The 19,215-nt window shown below is 34.4% G+C and overlaps 1 protein-coding gene across 1 annotated transcript; it reads left to right on the forward strand.

Moving 5' to 3' along the window:
- The first annotated feature begins 17,648 nt into the window (after nucleotides 1–17,648).
- LOC126892853 (uncharacterized) lies at nucleotides 17,649–18,020 on the forward strand. The gene has a single exon (XM_050662658.1). The coding sequence runs from the start codon at nucleotides 17,649–17,651 to the stop codon at nucleotides 18,018–18,020; it is 372 nt and encodes a 123-aa protein (XP_050518615.1).
- Nucleotides 18,021–19,215: the final 1,195 nt, after the last annotated feature.

Below are 19,215 nucleotides of genomic sequence, written 5' to 3' on the forward strand. Positions count from 1 at the left end.
TCCTCCAGGGGATGGAGTGGAGAGTTGTGTTTGATGTGATTCGATAAGTTCTTGAATAATAAAAAAAACGTAATTTTTGGTTTTTTATTTGGAAGTGGATTTCTCAAGATATTAGGCCATCTCTATAATTTACCTATGGTATCACGATAAATCGTTTTTTTCTGATTATAACACCATGTATCCACAATGCGAAAATTGTCTCAAATAAAAGTTGCTTGTTTTTACGCAAGAAATCCAAATCTGCAATAAAAAATGGGTTTCCTATTTAAGATTTTAAAGTTACCCCAAACTCACCTTTAGTAGGCGGAGTAGGGGGGTCGTGTTTAGTGTCATTCGATAGATTTTTGAAAAATATTGAACACGTATTTTTCATCTTTTCTCTCCAATCTTCATTTCGCGAATTATTCGATCGTCCCAGGCGACGAGTTCCACTCTGGGCACCAGGTACCTCAGAGACCATCGCGGTCATGAAATTCGTGTTCAGTGACCTGCAAGACCCCCCAAGCATAAAAAGTGAACTCATTTCCGTCAATATTTCCCGAGTTCTAAATTTGTCATTTTCCACCTCGTCGAGATGCACTTTGAAAATGCATTTTCTTATGCACAAATTTTTTTGCCGGAGATCAATTGCCTGAAACTCTCTCGAATCGAATGCAAAAAGCTGCATGACGATTCGTCTTACTACACAAAATTCCCAGGTGTTGGTCTTCGTTGCTTCGCTTCGTTGCTTCGCTTTGCTAGTGCTTCGTTGCTTCGCCTATATCGAATTGCACGCCAGCAATATATGTCTGTGTCGGTTTACCAGGGTACTAAAATGTTTATTAGGTAAATTTTATTTTTTAATTTTAGTAGTACCCATAAGGTTTTAATCGCAGTTACACCATTTATTTTTCAAAATAGTCAGTATTTTCCTTTTTACGTAAATTTAAATATTTCACTGTTTAGTTTTATACGGTTATTTTATGAGGACGTTGATCTTATCCCAATATAATATACTTCTTTTGTCGTCCACTATATATCATAAAATCTGCAAGATTCGAACTTATCGGACCCAAATAAATAATCCTGTCGTTAGTATTCAAAAGGATTTTCTTATGTCCGCCGATCAAAAGAAAATAAATCGGGAGCTATTACCCAGACGCGCGTCTGTAGAAAGCAATCGGTGCATATCTGAATACAAATATGAAATGTGCCTCTGTGTGTACCTAGAGTAAAATCTAAATTCGATTAAGGAGCAGATAAGCAACATCTGCTACTCAAGACCAGACCAAATCGGGAATTTACATGTATCCAATAATGTCAGATCACATGTCACTACCATTTTTCCGGCATCCCAGCTGACGACTGCGGGAAGTCCCACTTATTCCTGCTTTTTTGTGGTTTTTTGTGCTGCTCTCGCATAATTTTTTAATTCCATTTTTATTTGAATTTATAGTGGGATCCGAGAACCTTTTTATACAGTATTGTAGATTGAAAAAAAGGGTCTTTTAAGGGGAGGTCTCTTAAAGAAAATTTATTTATACAATATAATATATTGTAACGGTACAAACGTCACATCTTTGATATTTTATTTTTAAATAGATATTTTATTTTATTTTCTTTAATATTTCATTAACAATAATTTTCTTCTATTTGTTTTACCAGTTTTCTTCGTTAACCCGCCGTTACACGCGTCTTCTATTGTGACGTGGTTGCACGCGTATGAGCGTCGCCCTCACCTACATAAATTCGACTTGTTTCGAGGAAGAATGAATGTCAAAATGTATAAATATAAAATGGGTTGTACTCACATATTATAGACAGTCTCGTAAACCAATTTTTTTTATTAATTTAACAAAACAAAAGTAAAAATAATATACACAGATCAAAAGCAAGTTTTCTTAATTTTCAATTTCAGCAAGCCACTGAAGAAATTAACGTTCTTTACACGAATTCATTTTACTAAAAATACAAATTAAAATTAACAACTGTTCTGAAGCTATTTCTTTGTGGCATTTATGTAATTAACTAATAATATTTTGTATTTTAATAACGACGTCCGAGGTGGAATTCGAAACGTCAATAAAATCAATTTTTCAAGTTAAATTGTGGCTTATTTCCCAATTAGAATAGGTAAATTTAAAAATGGGTTCTTAACCAGTGGCGCACCTAGAATTTTCCTCTGGGGGAGGGGGGTTTGCTTGGGCACCGAAAGTTTTTTGTATTATTTGTGAAAGACAAGTTACATTTTCCTACTTTCTTTTATATATATTTCTATATGCTCTGGGTGGGATTTTAACCCCAAACCCCCGCTCGGTGTGCCACTGTTCCTAACCTAATCCAAACAATAATATTTTAATTAAACCTACCTAAATATTAAATAAAAGCCTAAACGTTTCTTTGAGATAACAGAAACGTGATTTCACCGTGATTGCACGCGCAGTGAGGAATTCCCCCACTTGAAGAGGGATGTCTCTTCTTTCAACTATCACACAGCACACTGACCGCCTGAAATATTCTATAACTTTTTCATACCCTCTCATGAACCATGCTAAAGGCATTCCTGGGTGCTTAAAGTTATCGTATTAGTTTACACAATTTCATTGGGTATAAACAAATATTGTGAGGGATTCCCTCATAGCGCGTGTAATGGCGGGTTAAAAACTCGTTGGCGCCCTCTTTTTTTATCTTTTTTTATTATCCTCTTTTATTACCCTCTTTTATTATCCTCTTTTATTATCTTCTTTTATTATCTTCTATTTACTATATCTCATTTCATCTAACTTCTAAATCAACATACTGAACATACCCCGTACATTGTTACTCTGTAAGTATTTGTCTTTCAATACGGAACATGCCTGTACTGAACTAGTACTTGGTTGCCATTTCAAAAGTCGCACTGTCATGAAAGTGTCACTTCATCCCTACCAGAAGTCACAAAATGGAAGGGAAAAATTATTCCTTAAATAGGCATGTAATATAAAAATTAAAACATTTTTATTTCAACAATCATCTCTCTCTTGGGGTAAAATAATTCATTATTATTTTTTTAATTACATCTCTGCATCTTACAGTTTTTCTAATATTTTTTTATATCTAACCTCCAATGTCAAAATCATGGTTTCTGATATTTTAGTTTTAAATATATTATCTTTTAATTCACATATATGCATGTTTAGTAATCAAAATTTTAACTATTCTCCTCATCTAAATTCCATTTAATTTACCCTTGCCATCTACTATTTTTGGGATACTATTTGGCAAAGGTAGAGTTTGGTTATTAGCTTCTTTATTGTTGATATGTATTTTAATGTTACAGTTTTTTGGGATAGAGATCAACCTCTCTCCCTTAGGGAGCTTCAAGCCATCCTCATCACCAGGGAACTGCAGGGAACTACAAAGGGAATTTTATGGATAAATTGTCTAGATTAGAGCACCCAACATCTTCAGCTTCAGGGGCCTAGGGCCGAACATCCGCCCAGGCCTACAAGAAGTCTACAGCAGTACCATTCAACATCAAGAAGTTACCATCAGCTACCAAAAGCCATAAATATAATCCAGAATTATTAGTTTTTGCAAGAATTTGAATATATTTGTTAATGCAATTTACTAAGTCATACTTTATTATATCTATATGAACAATAAACATGAATAGTTAAAAATACTGTTGTGTTTGTTTCCATTCTAAATTTTCAGAGCTAATTTCTAAGATTAGGACAAGACAAACGCACACCTGAGTGACTGAGCTAAGCTAAGGGTGTAACGATGGCTATCTTAGATGATTGAGGTAATATTTTCGAATATTATTTCAATTAACTGGGGTAGTCCATCGCGTATTTCGTTACAATATCTATATCTATATTTTGTGCTCTCACCGATACTGTTTAACGTCTACTCGGAGGTAATATTTTCGAACGCTTTATTGCACCCTTCAGAAGTTATCAGGATAAACGGCCAAAGAGTGAATAATATCTGCTATGTAGATGTTGTTTATACCGTAAATCTGTACTTAAATCTGTCTACTGTAATTAAATCGGGTCACTGAGAGTTGTGAAAAAATAGAAATGAAGATCAATACTGCGAAAACCAAATTAATGAAAACGTCAAAGAACAAAAATTTACCACCACCAATATTCACACCAGGGGCGTCATTTCAAATTTTGATTGGGGGGTCAAGCACAAACAACAAAATTCGCTGTTGCCGAATTTTTCTTTTTTCTAAGCTGCTACATTATCAGTAGTAATTGCACAAGAGCTCTAAAATTCTATATTAATTTTAGAGTTCGAGTGCAACTTGTTGCGATTATTTCATGAATAAAACTGTTCAAAACCAAAATTTTATTGTAATTTATATATGTAAGTACTAATTAGTGAAATTAAACACACAGTTGTTATAAATATGTATTTGACGGTTGAAAGTCATCACTTTTATAATTTTTAAAACATTTGTCATTAACGTCACTGAATGTATTTTTTCGTAGCAACGAAGGGCATCTGACGTAATATGCTTAACGACGGGAGATTATCAAAAATTATCACCTTAATTTGCATGTCTGTAGCTTTCTATTGGTCAGAATCTCCTATGAATGAAATAATCACTGATGCGTATGATTTCACTCAGAGGTGGGTATTTATATAAAAAAATAATTTTTGTTCATAAGCTAAACAATATATACATAAGGAATCAAAGTAACGATTTCGTTGCGAGGTCCAGACGAGAATTAAAGATCTGGCCCCTCATGCTACGTACTTCCACTGTCATGCTCACCGACTAAATCTAGTTTTAGTGGATGTGTTGGGTAAAATTGACAAAGGTAAAGACTTTTTTTCTGCAGTTCAAACTCTCTATCAATTCATTTCCAATAGTGCTACTCGCCATGAGCTTTTAGTAAAAATACAACAAAGGATGAATTATTCATGGCCGTCTTAAGCATACACGGCGCCGGGGTGCAGGACTCATCTTTGCGCCCCTTTTTTTCAGAAGATTATATAGGTTATAGGTACGCTAAAACTAAAACTAATTTATAAACTTTCTTTGTTTATATATTAAAAAACATGGTTTCATTATTCAAAAAATAGCAATCTTATAACACTATATCAAAGTCAACATTTCTAGCTTTTAAGTTGGCAAATGTTTTTATTACTTCGGTGATATCTCTTTTTACTTGCTTTTCTTCTCTATTAGAGCCAGGTTTGTTAATCTTTCTTGGCACATTGTTAAGCGAAGATAATTTTTGATCAATAATTTAAGTATAGAAAAAGACCTTTCTCCTTCAGTTATTTTTGATGCCTCGAATTTCCTAAACCTGTTGTCCGATTTAAGTAATTTGTTTATTAGTTTTAGCCTTATTCTTTAACAATATCGCAGTAATAATATTGTTGTCAGACAGGTAAATTGTCATTGTATACCGGGTGTACCAATCAAACTGTGATTTTTTTCTCAAAGTTCTCGTAACCCTGTGGAATATTCTCCATCCATCCATCCATCCAATGGCACTACAGCCCAAATCGAGCCTTGGCCCCCTTCAATAAGCTTCTCCAATCATTTCGATTTACCGCTTTTCTTTTCCATGAACGCGTTCCCAGAAAGTTCCTGGCATCCTCATCGACTTCGTCTTCCCATCTCTTTTTAGGTCTTCCAACAGGTCTTCTTCCCTGCATTCTTGCATTCAGCAATTTTCTGGGGATTCTACTCTCATGCATGCGGACCACGTGCCCTGCCCACCGTAATCTCTGCAGTTTAGTGTGTTGTGCTAGAGTTGGTTCGCTATATTGCTCGTATATTTCTCTATTATACCTAATTCGCCAGTTGTTATTTTCACTTATTGGGCCCAGTATCCTACGTAATACTTTTCTTTCAAACACATCTAATGCATTGGCAGATTTTTGTGTCACCACCCATGTTTCGCAGCCATAACTTACTATGGGCTTGATTATTGTTTTATATACCCGGAGTTTTGTTTTCCGGTGTACGTCTCGCGATTTGAATATGTGGCCCATCGCAAAATAGGCTTTATTTGCCAGCACAAGCCTTCTATTTATTTCCGGTTCTTCTTCATTGCTTGCAACCAGATCCATTCCTAGGTACGTGAATCTATTCACATGTTCTATATCGTCAATAAAGTGTTGTTGCGCCGGTCTATTTGATCTGGTTTGTATGAGTAGTTTTGTTTTATTTATGTTTATTGCTAGCCCTACTGCTTCTGCACTCTGTTTCAACTCAACGTAGGTTTCTTCCGCTGCGTTCATTGTTCTGTTCATTATGTTTATATCATCCGCGTATGCTGCTAATTGGGTAGATTTGTTTGTAAGTATGTTATTTCCGCTTACCGTCAACCGTCTAATTACATATTCAAGAACAAGATTAAAAAGCGTTGGAGCCAGTCCGTCGCCTTGTTTCAGTCCTTGCGTTATCGTAAACGCATCAGTGATCTGTCCTTGAATACATACTTGTGCTTCTGTTTCTGTCATTTTCATTTGCACTAGTCGTATTAATTTTGATGGTATGCCAAATTCTTCCAATATATTAGGTAGAATTGTTCTATCTATTGAATCATAGGCTTGTTTAAAATCTACAAAGAGATTGTAAACGTCCATGTCATATTCCCATGCTTTGGCTAGTATTTGTTTAACTGTAAAAAGTTGGTCAATGGTAGATCTATTTTGCCTAAACCCTGCTTGATATTCCCCGATGATTTTTTCCGTGAGAGGTTGAAGTCTTCGATTAAGGATGTTTGTGAATATTTTGTATCCCGAACAAAGTAAAGAGATGCCTCTATAATTCTGACACAACAGTTTGTCTCCTTTTTTATGAATAGGGCAGATTATACTTTTCTTCCATTGTTGGGGGATTTTTTCTTCTATCCATATCTCTCGTATTAGCTGATACATCTGTTGTGTCAAATTCCTTCCTCCTTGCTTGAGTAGTTCTGCCGGTATTTTATCTATTCCCGGTGCTTTATGGCTCTTTTGTATGTGGATTGCCGTTTGGACCTCCTCTAGCGTTGGGGGTCTAGTTAATTCATTTTCTTCTCCATCTTCCCCCAGCTCTTGTTGTTGTACCTCCTGCCGTGCCTGCTGCTGCCTCTGTTGTTGTAGTGGTGGTTGTGCCCCTTTGTTTAATACTTCCTTAAACAATGTCATTCAGGTTATCCTAATTTCGTCCATATCGCTAATGATTTCACCCTTCTTATTGGAATATTCTAGCTTCTATAAAATACTGAAATTAGAACCCAACTACAGCCTCAGATTTTCTTAACATTCTGTTTTTTAATTCATTCGCTTATGTTGGATAACAAAAAAGTTAGGGACTTTAACAACTAGCCATGTTCTTTATGAATACAAGGTGTTTCTAAAGAAGTGTGACAAATTTTAAGGGGTAATTCTGCATGAAAAAATAATGACCGTTTGATTTATAAACATATGTCCCCAAATGCTTCGTTTCCGAGATATGGGAAGTTGAATTTTTTCTGTTAAACTGACGGTTTATTTATTGCTCTATAACCGGTTGAGATATACAAATTAAATTTGGTAGATTTTAAGAGTTAGTTATTGCGCTTTTTTTAACATACAATGCACGCCAATGGTGAATATAAAATTTTTAATTTTATGTCAAAAAATGCACAATAACTACCTCTTAAAACCTACCAAATTTCATTTGCATATCGCAATCGTATTTAAAGAAATAAATAAAGCATCAGTTTGTAAGAAAAAATTCAACATCCCGTATCTCGGAAACGAAGCATTTGCGGACATATGTTCATAAAGCAAACGGTAATTATTTTTTCATGCAGAATTACCCCTTAAAGATTACCCCCTTGTCGGACTTATTTAGAAACAACCTGTATTGATGAAGAACATGGCTAGTTGTTAAAGTCCCTAACTTTTTTATTATCCAAAACCGGAGGCTATATTTGGTTTTAATTTCAGTGTTTTATAAAGGCTACAATATTCCACAGGGTGTTATGAATATTGGTACACCCGGTATACAATGACAATTTACCTGTCTAGCAGCAATATTATTACAGCGATATTGTTAAAGAAGGAAGGCGCGGCCATAGTGCACGCTGGCTTCCGAAGTAAGCGCCGAGTTCGTGTGCAAATAATCCTTCGTATTTAAACGGGTCTGTCCAAAGTGCACAAGCGCGCTGTTGTTATGATTATTCGCACTCGCACACGGATTCGGCTTTCTTACTCGAAAACCAGCGTGCACTATGGACGCGCCCCAAGGCTATAATATATTAAACAAATCACTCAAATCCGTCAACAGGTTTAGGAAATTCGAGACATCAAAATTACCAATTTTTTGGGGTGCCCGTTTTCTCTGACGCGCAGTGTATTTTCTTATTATTACAGATTCTACCGCCAGATTTAAAAATACCGACTATACATGTAATGCGACGCTTTTACATAATATTATCTACATTGCTCCCCAAACGGCAATTATACTTTTGTCAGTAGAATCGGATACAGTGATAATTTTACATCATTGTCACTCGACATTCAATATTGGTCAAAATTACGCGTCACCTTCTTGAAATTATTGTCGGGATAATCTAAATGGGTTTAATATTTCATTTGCATATCGTTCGTAGGTAGTAAGCATTAATAGCCTTTGTAAAAAATACCAAAAGTGCACTTGTATATTTTTGTTATTTGTAGTTTTTTTAAGGAAAATAAGCCTAAGTTTGAGCCTAGAAAGTGTTCGGGTTGCGCCCCTTGGACTTGGCGCCCGGGTGCTTCGCACCCCTTGCACCCCCGGGTTGAGACGGCCCTGGATGAATAAACGAGTAGTAAATTTGAAAAAAACTGTCCCAACAAGATGGTTCTACTGGTTGAATGCAACATGGAAAATTCTAAGTACATACCAGGTCATTTTGGCTATTCTAGATGAAGAAAAAAAGGACAGGGTGGAGAGTATCGGAATAAATGCACAAATAATGCAGAAAATCTTCATATTTCTGCTTTGTGCCATGGAAAAGATATTAGGCGTTACTTACTGCCTATCGAAGCAGCTACAAGCCGATGAATTTGACTAAGCAGCCACAGTGCATCTAATCAAAAGTACCAAAGAAGAACTTCAGAACTCCAGAACTGACGACACATACCGAGAGGTTTTAGAGAAGGCTAAATATTTGACAGACAGTAGTGGTGTTGTATATGACGAACAAAAAAACGAAGATTGTTCCTCACAGTCTCGCTGCAAGCATTATAATGTCGACAACTGGTAATAAATATACCGAAACGAAGGCCATATACTTCGAAGTTATTTACAGCATTCTCATGGAATACAATCGTCGCTTCTCAGAAAATGAAGGTCTTTTTTCAGTAACGGAAGCCGTTAAGAAAAAAATCAGCATTCATGGAGGAATAGAAACTAAAGTCATTAAAAGAAAACTACAAACATTTTCTAAATGTATAACTATACATATAACTATATCTGCAACTTTTACAAACATGCGATGGAGACTCCGTTTTGTCATTACTCGAATCTCTCAGAGTGCTTCTAGTGGCATACTCAGAAGTGATAAAACTGCTGCATATTTTTGCTACACTACCAACCACCACAGCTGGAAATGAAATACTTTTCTCTGTGCTAAAAAGAGTAAAAGGGTACCTGCGAAATTCTACTAGTGATGAAAGATTGTGCTCACTTACGTTGATGGCGGTTTAAAGAGAAGAAATGAAAAAAATACCACTAGACCAAGTGGTGGATGATTTTGCTCCGAGAAAACCGCGACGGTACCCATTACTACATTAACGTAAATGCACTGAAGTTATTTTGTTATATTATACAGTTTATGTTCCTAATTGTTACAAATAAATCTTACAGTAATAAAATTGATGTATTTGTTTGTAAATTCCAATATTATATGGGGGGGAATGCCCCCTCCTGACTCTATCAAAAGACGCCCCTGATTCACACATATATAATGAATCTTGATCCAACAGCTTGAATACGTAAACCAATAAAAATATCTTGGCTGCTGGTTCAACGATCAACTTGATTATAAAAGAACCAAGAGCGAGAATAGAGGTAGCCCGACAAGGCTTTGTTAAAATGAAAAGCTTATTTTGTAACAGTAGCATTAATATCTTCTAACTAACTATAACTTCCGATGAAGATATTCTCCAAATGATGAATTCGTCTGCTCATAAATATCATAAAGAGGAGAAAAACAGGGTACTCCGGCCATATAATTAGAGGACCTAAATACCATCTACTTCGCCTTATAATACAAGAAAAAGTGGAGAGCAAGAGATGGATTAGTCGAAAGAAACTTTCATGGTTGCGTAATATTAGATAATGGTGTGGTTCCACAGTAAAAGAATTATTTCGCGCAGCAGCCTATAGAGAGAAATTTCAGGAATTTGTAAACATGATGACTGCCAACGTCTAAATATGGATACAGCACCTGAAGAAAAAGAAGAAGAAGAAGAAGAAGAAGAAGAAGAAGAAGAAGAAGCATTTATATCAGGCTTAGATATCGTTTTCTGCATTGCTATGTATGATCAATACTTTTGTATGGAATGAAGGCCTGGACGCTCAACATAACGCTGATGAATAAGTTAGAAGCTTCTGAACTCTGTCTTTATAGAAGAATCTTGAAAATACCTTGGACAATTCACACCACCAACGAAAATGTTCTGAAGAGAATACAAAACAAAGAGTACATAAAAATTGGGAGCTGTGCAAAGTTAGAATAGGTAGCTACCTGGGACACATAATGAGAAACGAAAAGTACCGTCTCGCGTAACTGATCATCCAGGAGAACATTGAAGAAACAGAAAGAACATTGAGAAACATTGGAGAACAGTCACAGATTTGTCACTGTAGTCGCTAACCTTCACTAAATAAGGCAGCACCACAAGAAGAAGAAGTGTGTGAGCAAGACCTTTATTCAAATAAGCATTCAAAATAATAGATTTTTTGATAACATTCATAGAGCTCTTTTTTAAAGTTGATTTTATTTTCAAGCAACACGTAAATTGCCTACTATAATTATTAAAGTCTGCTAACAAGGTAAAACTTTTATTAAAATAATATTGGACAAATATTTATCTTTGCTATGTTTAAACAAATTTTCAATAATTAACCTCAGAATGGCGTAAAATACGAAAAGCCAAAAAGTTAATCGGATCTTATACAAAAAGAAAACAGCCGAAAAACCAACACGTAACAGCGAACAAATTTTAATTTACATCCAACTCGAGAAACTTTCGCCATTTATAAAATTGCTGAAGCAGGATTATCCGTGCAAGACAGTTTGTTTTAGCGAAAATATTAATGGAATAAAACAACCGTTTTATTTCTGTAAATGCCTCGAGATAAATGAAGAGGAATAGAGTACAGAGGTATATTTCATTCGATATTACCTAAAATAATACATTAGCAGAATGCAGGTCAAAACGTTAGTAGGACATAAAGGGGAATTCATAAAAAACAGAGATCAAGTTTTTAATATTATTGTTTACCCCCTTCTTTTATATGACGGTGTTGTTTTTAACCAGTATATTAATATCTTAATTTCGCATTGTTAGTTCAAATTTCCCACATTAATATCACAAGGGAGTGAGAATAAATTGACAATAACTCGACAATTTCCCGAACACTTGTTGCCTGGCAATAGACACGAGAGCTTGCAGCGCTCCAGTGACTATTGTCGAATGGAAACAAGGTTTAGAAACAAATTGGAGCCTTTATTCTTACTATCCTGTGGTATGCGACAGATTATTTTTTAATACTTACACACAAAATTCAATTCTTTTTAAATAAACATTGAGTAACATTTATCCCAATTATGTGACACACATGTTTTAACTTGTCAAAGTAAACAACACAGTTTATCAAATATTCAGATGAAGATATCAATAAACCATTAGTTAAAATAAATTATAAATACAGTTTTATTCATGAAATAATCTTACCGAAGTACAATCGAGCGCTTAAAATTGCTGATTTGTGTTGTCCTCGTGACAATTCGACATTAAGGGGCCCACAATTTGCGTTATTGCTCGACAGCTTTGTTCGACGAGCAAGTTTCTTCGAACAAAAATGACGAACACGAGTTGCACACACACTTCACTTTTCTTTCGTAGTTTGTTCGAATATGAAACGAACTTATTTGTGTGCAGTAGCGGCGGCGTTTTCAATAAAATGAAACATCATCGTTTTCCTGGGTATTATTTTCATTACCATAATAATAATTATCGTCATTCTCTACATTTGATACACAAGAACGTGTAATTTCGTTGTCCTTCAAACAAGGCAGACCATTATAACACCACAGATTTGGTACATATGTAAATATGTATACGTCATCACTTCCACCGACACTGTATTTTGATCTATTAACTTCTTGTCCTTCTGTAGCCTGCTCGTAATGAATCAATATTTTTCGTTACTGTTTCTTTTGTTGCATCAGTTTGCATTGCATTGTTGCTTTGCAACTTTCCAATAAAATTTCATATGCTTTGTCTTTTTTAAGTCGATCACTGTACTCGCGACTTTTAATCTTCCTCATATACGGAAACTACGATACAGTTCTTTAAGTTCTAATAGAAACGTTCTCTTATTCATCTGGCGAAGATCCGTCATATTGAAACAATCCGTTGAAACACATAGACTTTTAATTCAGTAGTGGTATAGCAAAACTTGATAACTCCGTTTTTTGCCAAAATGTTATTATTTGCTTGGTATGTTATTTAGTAACATTTCTTCATATTGGTAGAATTTGGTATGTCTATGATGAAGTTAAACCCTTAAAAATGAGAATGACAATATATGATATTATGTCCGCTATGATACTTATTAGGCAGGGCAGAAATTGATATATAAATTGATTTCTTATGTTGACAGTTATTGATCCATTTAGTTTTCGTTTTTGGTTTGGCAAAACATGATTATGTATCCTGTTTTTGTGTGTATTCTAAATAATATCATTTAAAAATTGGTATACATTAAACACTTATCTAATACCAGTTAGTAAAAAGTTCGTTACACCTTTAATGTGGTAAGTTGAAAATTACATTGGCAACCCGTTTTGAAAATTTCAAGAATTTAGAGGGCCTTTCAAACTTTCAAAATGCTCTTCTAAAAAAATCGGTTAGATGCACATATCAATTATTGCCAAAACACTACAGAATTTAAAATAAATATTTTAAAAAATCAATGAATGCGCCACTTATGGATAAACAGTCGGTTTTTAAAATTGTTATACCCACACACTTCAGACCAGTTGGTATTGAAGTACGTCAAGAAGAAAGTAAGTGCCATAAATAATATCATCCGCAAGCTAACTAATACAAAATGGGGAGCACAACCACACACTCTCCGAACTTCTGCCTTGGCATTATGTTTTTCGGCCGCGGAGTTTGGAGTACCAGTATGGGCAAACTCTGCTCACGCAAAGAACGTCGACGTGGTAAATGAAACGGTATAATATTGGGTTGCCTGAAACCGACACGTATCGAAGAGGTATACCCCATAGCTGGAATTGCTCCACCACCTATCAGGAAGAAGGTCACGTCAGAGGTAGAACGGAAAAAGCAGGAGACGGACCGAAGAAACCCCTTATATGACCACCAAACTCAGCCAAGCAGACTAAGATATCGGAAAATCTTCCTGAAAACATCAACATCCATCCCCGAAGCGCCGAATACACCTATGGCAAGCGTCAGCTACCGCGACACATTTTCCTCCCTCAGAGGAAATGGCTTCTGGACACAATTTACCGTATCCGACTTGGAAAGCGCTAAACAGACTAAGAACCGGCGTTTTACGTTGTGCTATTAACCTGAAAAAATGGGGATACCAGCCGGCATCTACTATCAACTATCATGCACAGAGATGGAAGAGACCACAACCATTGGAAATACAGAATTTAAAGTTGTTGGTATTCCGGACACGGAAAGTAAGTAAGTATTGAAGTGCGTATCGAACAAGTTCGACAGACATAAAAAAGCTGAAACTGATTATTCCATCATTTTTGGACGACAACAAAAACGACCGTTTTCAAGCCATACACTTTCGTTTTGCGTCATTTTTTTCTAACAAATTTTTTCGTCGAACAAAACTGTCGAGCAATAACGAAATTTGCGGGCCTCTTTAGATGCAGAACTAAAATTTTATTATGGTTCATTTTCATAAATGTGATAGTTGCCAAAAGTAGGAAACTCGTTGTAATTAAACAGAAACAATATACCCAAAAATATTTCCAGTATAATAATGTAGGTAGAATATTCCCAACATGAATATCACAAGAGAGTGAGAATAAATTGACAATAATGCGACAATCTTTTGAAAACTTTTTGCCTGGTAATAAGCACGAGAGCTCGGAGGGCTCGAGTGACTATTTATGGATGGAAATAAGTTTGAGACAAAAAATGGAGCAATATTTTTTTATTTATCCTTACTATCGTATAATATTTCGACAGATTTTTTTTATAGTTAGGGGAGAGTTGGACAAAACGGGATATCATTCTTGTTTATCTTTATTACGGAAAAAATGTTAAAGAAATTATCATAATATTATGATTTTTTATAGGTATAACATTTACTGAAGCACACAAAAAACATATTTTTAGCTATTTTTGATGACGGGAAAATAGTAAAAAAAATATTTATTAAAGTCCTGCATATCCCGTTTTAGCATACCACGGTTGGATAAAACAGGATAGGTTCAAAATATTTAATTTTTTGAATAAAATTATCTAAAAAGTATATTTAAGTAGATATAAGACTGCCAAGCAAAATTTACCTTTGAAAAAACAATATCTTCAGTAGTCAGAAACTTAAAAATAGGCATTTTTTTATGTTTTATTGCAAAATGGGAAATAGGACCCTTTATTTAGGACTAGGTACGTATACGTATATCAGAACAAAAGTCACATAAAAATATATGTTATTCTTTTCTGCAGTATGAGAAAATGCTTTATCGCTATTTAAAGAATTAATAGGCCAACAAATAAATAGGTGGATAAAACGGGACATAAAAAACTGTATCCCATTTTATCCAACTTATAAGTGTCCCGTTTTGTCCAACTCAGACATTTTTCAAAACAAAAATTGCTCCTGCCTAAACGTGAAAGTAAAATTAGCTAGACTACACATGAGAATATTCGTTAATGAGTGCTTAATTAAATGTAATAGTCACCGGAATTATATGTTTAGATATGTAGGCAATATAATGTAGAAAGCAACGCACTTAAAAGTACAAAGTACCAAAAAAATAGAGTCAAACAATTCTAAACACAACAACTTTTCATCAAATACTGGCATCGAGGTAAAACGAACTGAGAATGTTAAAATGACGACTGAGAACAAGTATTCGTCATTGTCCGATTGATAGCAGCACTAGTTGGGTCTCTAGGCTAGGTATCCCGTTTTATCCGACTATCCCGTTTTATCCATCTCTCCCCTGCATACAAAATTCAAGTCTTTGTGTAAAAACATTCAGTGACATTTATCCCAATTAATGTGACACGCATTTTTCAACTTTTCAAAGTGAACAGCACAGTTTAGTAAATATTAAGACGAAGATATCAATAAAATATTAGTTAAAACCATTTATAAATACAGTTCTATTAATGAAACAATCTAACTGCAGTACACTCGGGCGCTTAAAATTGTCGATTTGTGTTGTCCTCGTGACAATTTGGCATAAGATGCAGAACTAAAACTTTATTATGGTTCATTTTCTTAAATGCTACAATTGTCAAAACTAGGAAACACGTTATAATTAAACAGAAACAATCTACCTAAAAATATTCCCAGTATAATAATGTAGGTAGAATATTCCCGGTATAATAATAATCTGATTGGACAGAATTAAACACGCGATCAAAAATCTTACTACACGATTGGAAGTTAAAATCATTAAAAAAGAACCACCTCCTTAAATAGCCAAAGTTGGTGATTTGTGATATAAGTTTTTGGTTAACTAATAGTGGTCCCGGTATTATCCATTTTCTGCTTATAACCATATGTGTTTTTTATATTGAAATTAACACCAAACCTGCTAATTACTTGTGCTACCTTGAAGACAAGCGTCGAGAGACATTCCAGACTGTCTGCAAAAATGACAGTATCATCAGCGTATCTAATGTTATTCAGTCGTTCTCCATCATCCTCGTCGTCATACTTCTCCAGAAGTATTCTCTCGTCTATATCAGTTAGTGCTAGGTTTATAATGTGGCCAGAATATATTAAATAATAATGATGTCACAATATATCCCTGTCGCATACCTCCTTTTATCATTTTTTCTTTTGTTAAATGAAACCAACTATAACAACTGCAGTTAATAGGTCTTGTTTATTATACGGCTGCTCTCTAGTATCAAAACCAAGCGAACGTATTTCCATCAGTTCATTTGGCTTTATTCTGTAGAACGCTTTCTGATAATCAACAAAACACACCGTGAAAATGGGCGTGATGATCGCCATTGTCCTGAAAAATGAGACACACGAAGAAGAAGAAAATTGAATTAATAAAAAAGAAGATTGTTTGTAAAAATAACATGTAAGATCCTTTTATACAGGATTTGCTGTTTTTGTATTACATGGTACACAGCCAACTGCAGGAAAACTTTTTCCTTGTGGATTTTTATGTAAGATTATCTTCAGCAATATTTCCGAAATTCTCTTTGGTTGTCTCATGAACGATAGGTTCATTAACTAATTGCGTTAAAAAATCTACCTCAAACCAAATTAAACTCGAATTTATCCATTTTTAGTATCCATCCGTTTTAGTTGGGTGTTAAAGAACTAGGGAATTGCAAATATGCGTTTCGTCAAACTCTCGTGATATTCTTAACAGATGTCGGGTGATTCCATTTCAAATCGCTCAATTTTGGATCAAAAAAACTGTTGGATCTTCTATTTGTCTGAAAATTGATCCCACGTCTTCTTTCCCACCAAACCTTGGTATTCAAATTTTCCATATAGAAATAGAAGACGCACTACCACCATCACTAGACTGCGTACAGGCCATTGTTTAACAAAACAACATCTGTATAAAATGAATTTAGAAGATAATTCTTTTTGTGAATGTGGTCATTTCGAGGATCTGAACCACATCTTTTTGAATGCCCGATTAATATTATTCCTAATTTTGATATATACACAAAATTAATTTCCATGAACTTCCAAACACCACTTTCTATACAATATTTTTAATTCTCTAACGGAAGAATCAGTTAATGTAATAATGCATTTTTTTGCAATTAACAAAATAAGCTTATAAACTGCAATGCGTTTTCTCGCAATTATCAAAATAATTTCAAAAATTGCAAGGCTCAATTGTTTAATATGTATTCGTGTTATATGTTGCTATTTGCCATTTAATTTATGTTTTAATCATACTTAACCTGACCTAATTAAACTCATATTCATTATATCACACCTCATCAAAAGCTTTTTACAACAACATAGTCAGCGATTTTGATATGGCTTAGAGCCAGACTACATCAAGACCGCCTATAAATCATGCTGGTAATGGCCTTGCAGTGAGACCAAAAACAAAATGAAAAAGAAGTAATTTACGTATAAGTAGTTTACATATCAGAAAATCTGACAGATTAGAATGACTTAATAATGTTTTACTAATCAGCACTGTTTGTTTACATTTATTTTGAATTTTATTTATATTTTTTTTCATGGATAAACTATAATGGATGCCAGAGAATCAACCGAAGGCAAAATAGTAACATTAGACAGGGGAGACTACACTACTTGTACTATAAACCTCCAAGGAGCTACAGTTGTCTCCTGGAGGATCAACAACGAAGAACAATTGTTCGTGAGTCGACGATGTACATTCTCTAAGTTTAATAACATCCGAGGAGGAGTTCGTTTGGTATGGCCACACTATTCTACGTGGAGCTTCGGAAGACGACATGGGTTTGGTAGAGATATGCTCTGGAGAGTATTGAAAGGACCTGAGCTTTTACTCAACGGAGATGTATTTGTCGTTGTTGGTGTAACCTCAAATCAGTACACGAAGTCTATGTGGAACTTCGATTTTGAAATGCACAACAGGTAATTTTATATTATATTTATTTCGCTAAATTTGTCTTAAAGCCCATATACGGCATGCGCTTGTTTATTTTTAGCATATTCCTCGTTCATGTCTCCTCTGAAAACTTTTGTTTCCAATACTTCCACAAAATTTATTATAACTATGTCATTACAGCTGTTTCGGCAGAGTGCCTCTTTCAAGTAATTTATTTTAGTATGTATTTGTTACTGAAAGTCTCTACTGAATAGGTTGAGGAGTGGGAACTGTTTTTTATTCAGAATTATATCTGTATTATTTAATTGGTGGCAACGTCGGATTGACTAAGACAAATCGTGTTATTTTGCGGCTATAATCAACTCGAAAAATCGGGAGTTATACCGAAAAATAATTCGTCGAAATAGTGGTATAAGTGATAATAAACAATTGATTTAGTGAAAAGGCAAAAATATTTAGAATTACTGCAGAATTAGAATAAATTTCAGAAAATAAACAGGTTATTGTTGACAACATTAAGTGATAACGAGGTGTACTGATAAAACACACACCAAAACAAAAACAGCTGATGGTAAGAACGTGGATTGCTTGAAAACACCGTTGCCAGATCTGTAAGTAAATACTTAAACATAGTAATAGGTGTTAAGAAAACGAATTTAATTAGTTACGATTTGTTTTTCTTTTTATATTGCATTGATAAAGTGCACGGAACTGACAGTATAGCTGGTCTGTGTTCTTTTCCGCGGTGCATTGGAAGGGAAAAAATAATAATAAGAATACGGAAATTTTAATTTTAATTTTAATTTTATGCTGGTGTTGGGTAATATTTAGAAAGATAATATAGGGTAATTATAATTTAGATATAGCGTTAAGTAGAATTGGAATAGGCAATCGAACAGATTAAAAAAAAAAAAAAAATAGGAAAAGAGATGGAAGTACAAGAGAAACATAACTCTGAAGAAGAAAATAAGATAGATAAAATAATGGAAACTTTATTAGTATTGACACAAGAGATAAAAATGATAAGAGAGGGACAAAAAGAATATATTAAAGTAATACAAAAGGTGAAGGAAGAGAATGAGGCGATAAAGAAAGAAAATATGCATTTAAAAGAAGAAATAAAAGTAATCAATGAAAAGTTGGAAGAAATAGACAAAGAAAAAAGGCGCAATAATATTGTAATACAAGGAGTTAAAATAGACACGAACGAATCGAATATTTTAGA

This window comes from Diabrotica virgifera, chromosome 1 (genome assembly GCF_917563875.1).
Source record: "Diabrotica virgifera virgifera chromosome 1, PGI_DIABVI_V3a".
Taxonomy (NCBI): Eukaryota; Metazoa; Arthropoda; class Insecta; order Coleoptera; family Chrysomelidae; genus Diabrotica; species Diabrotica virgifera.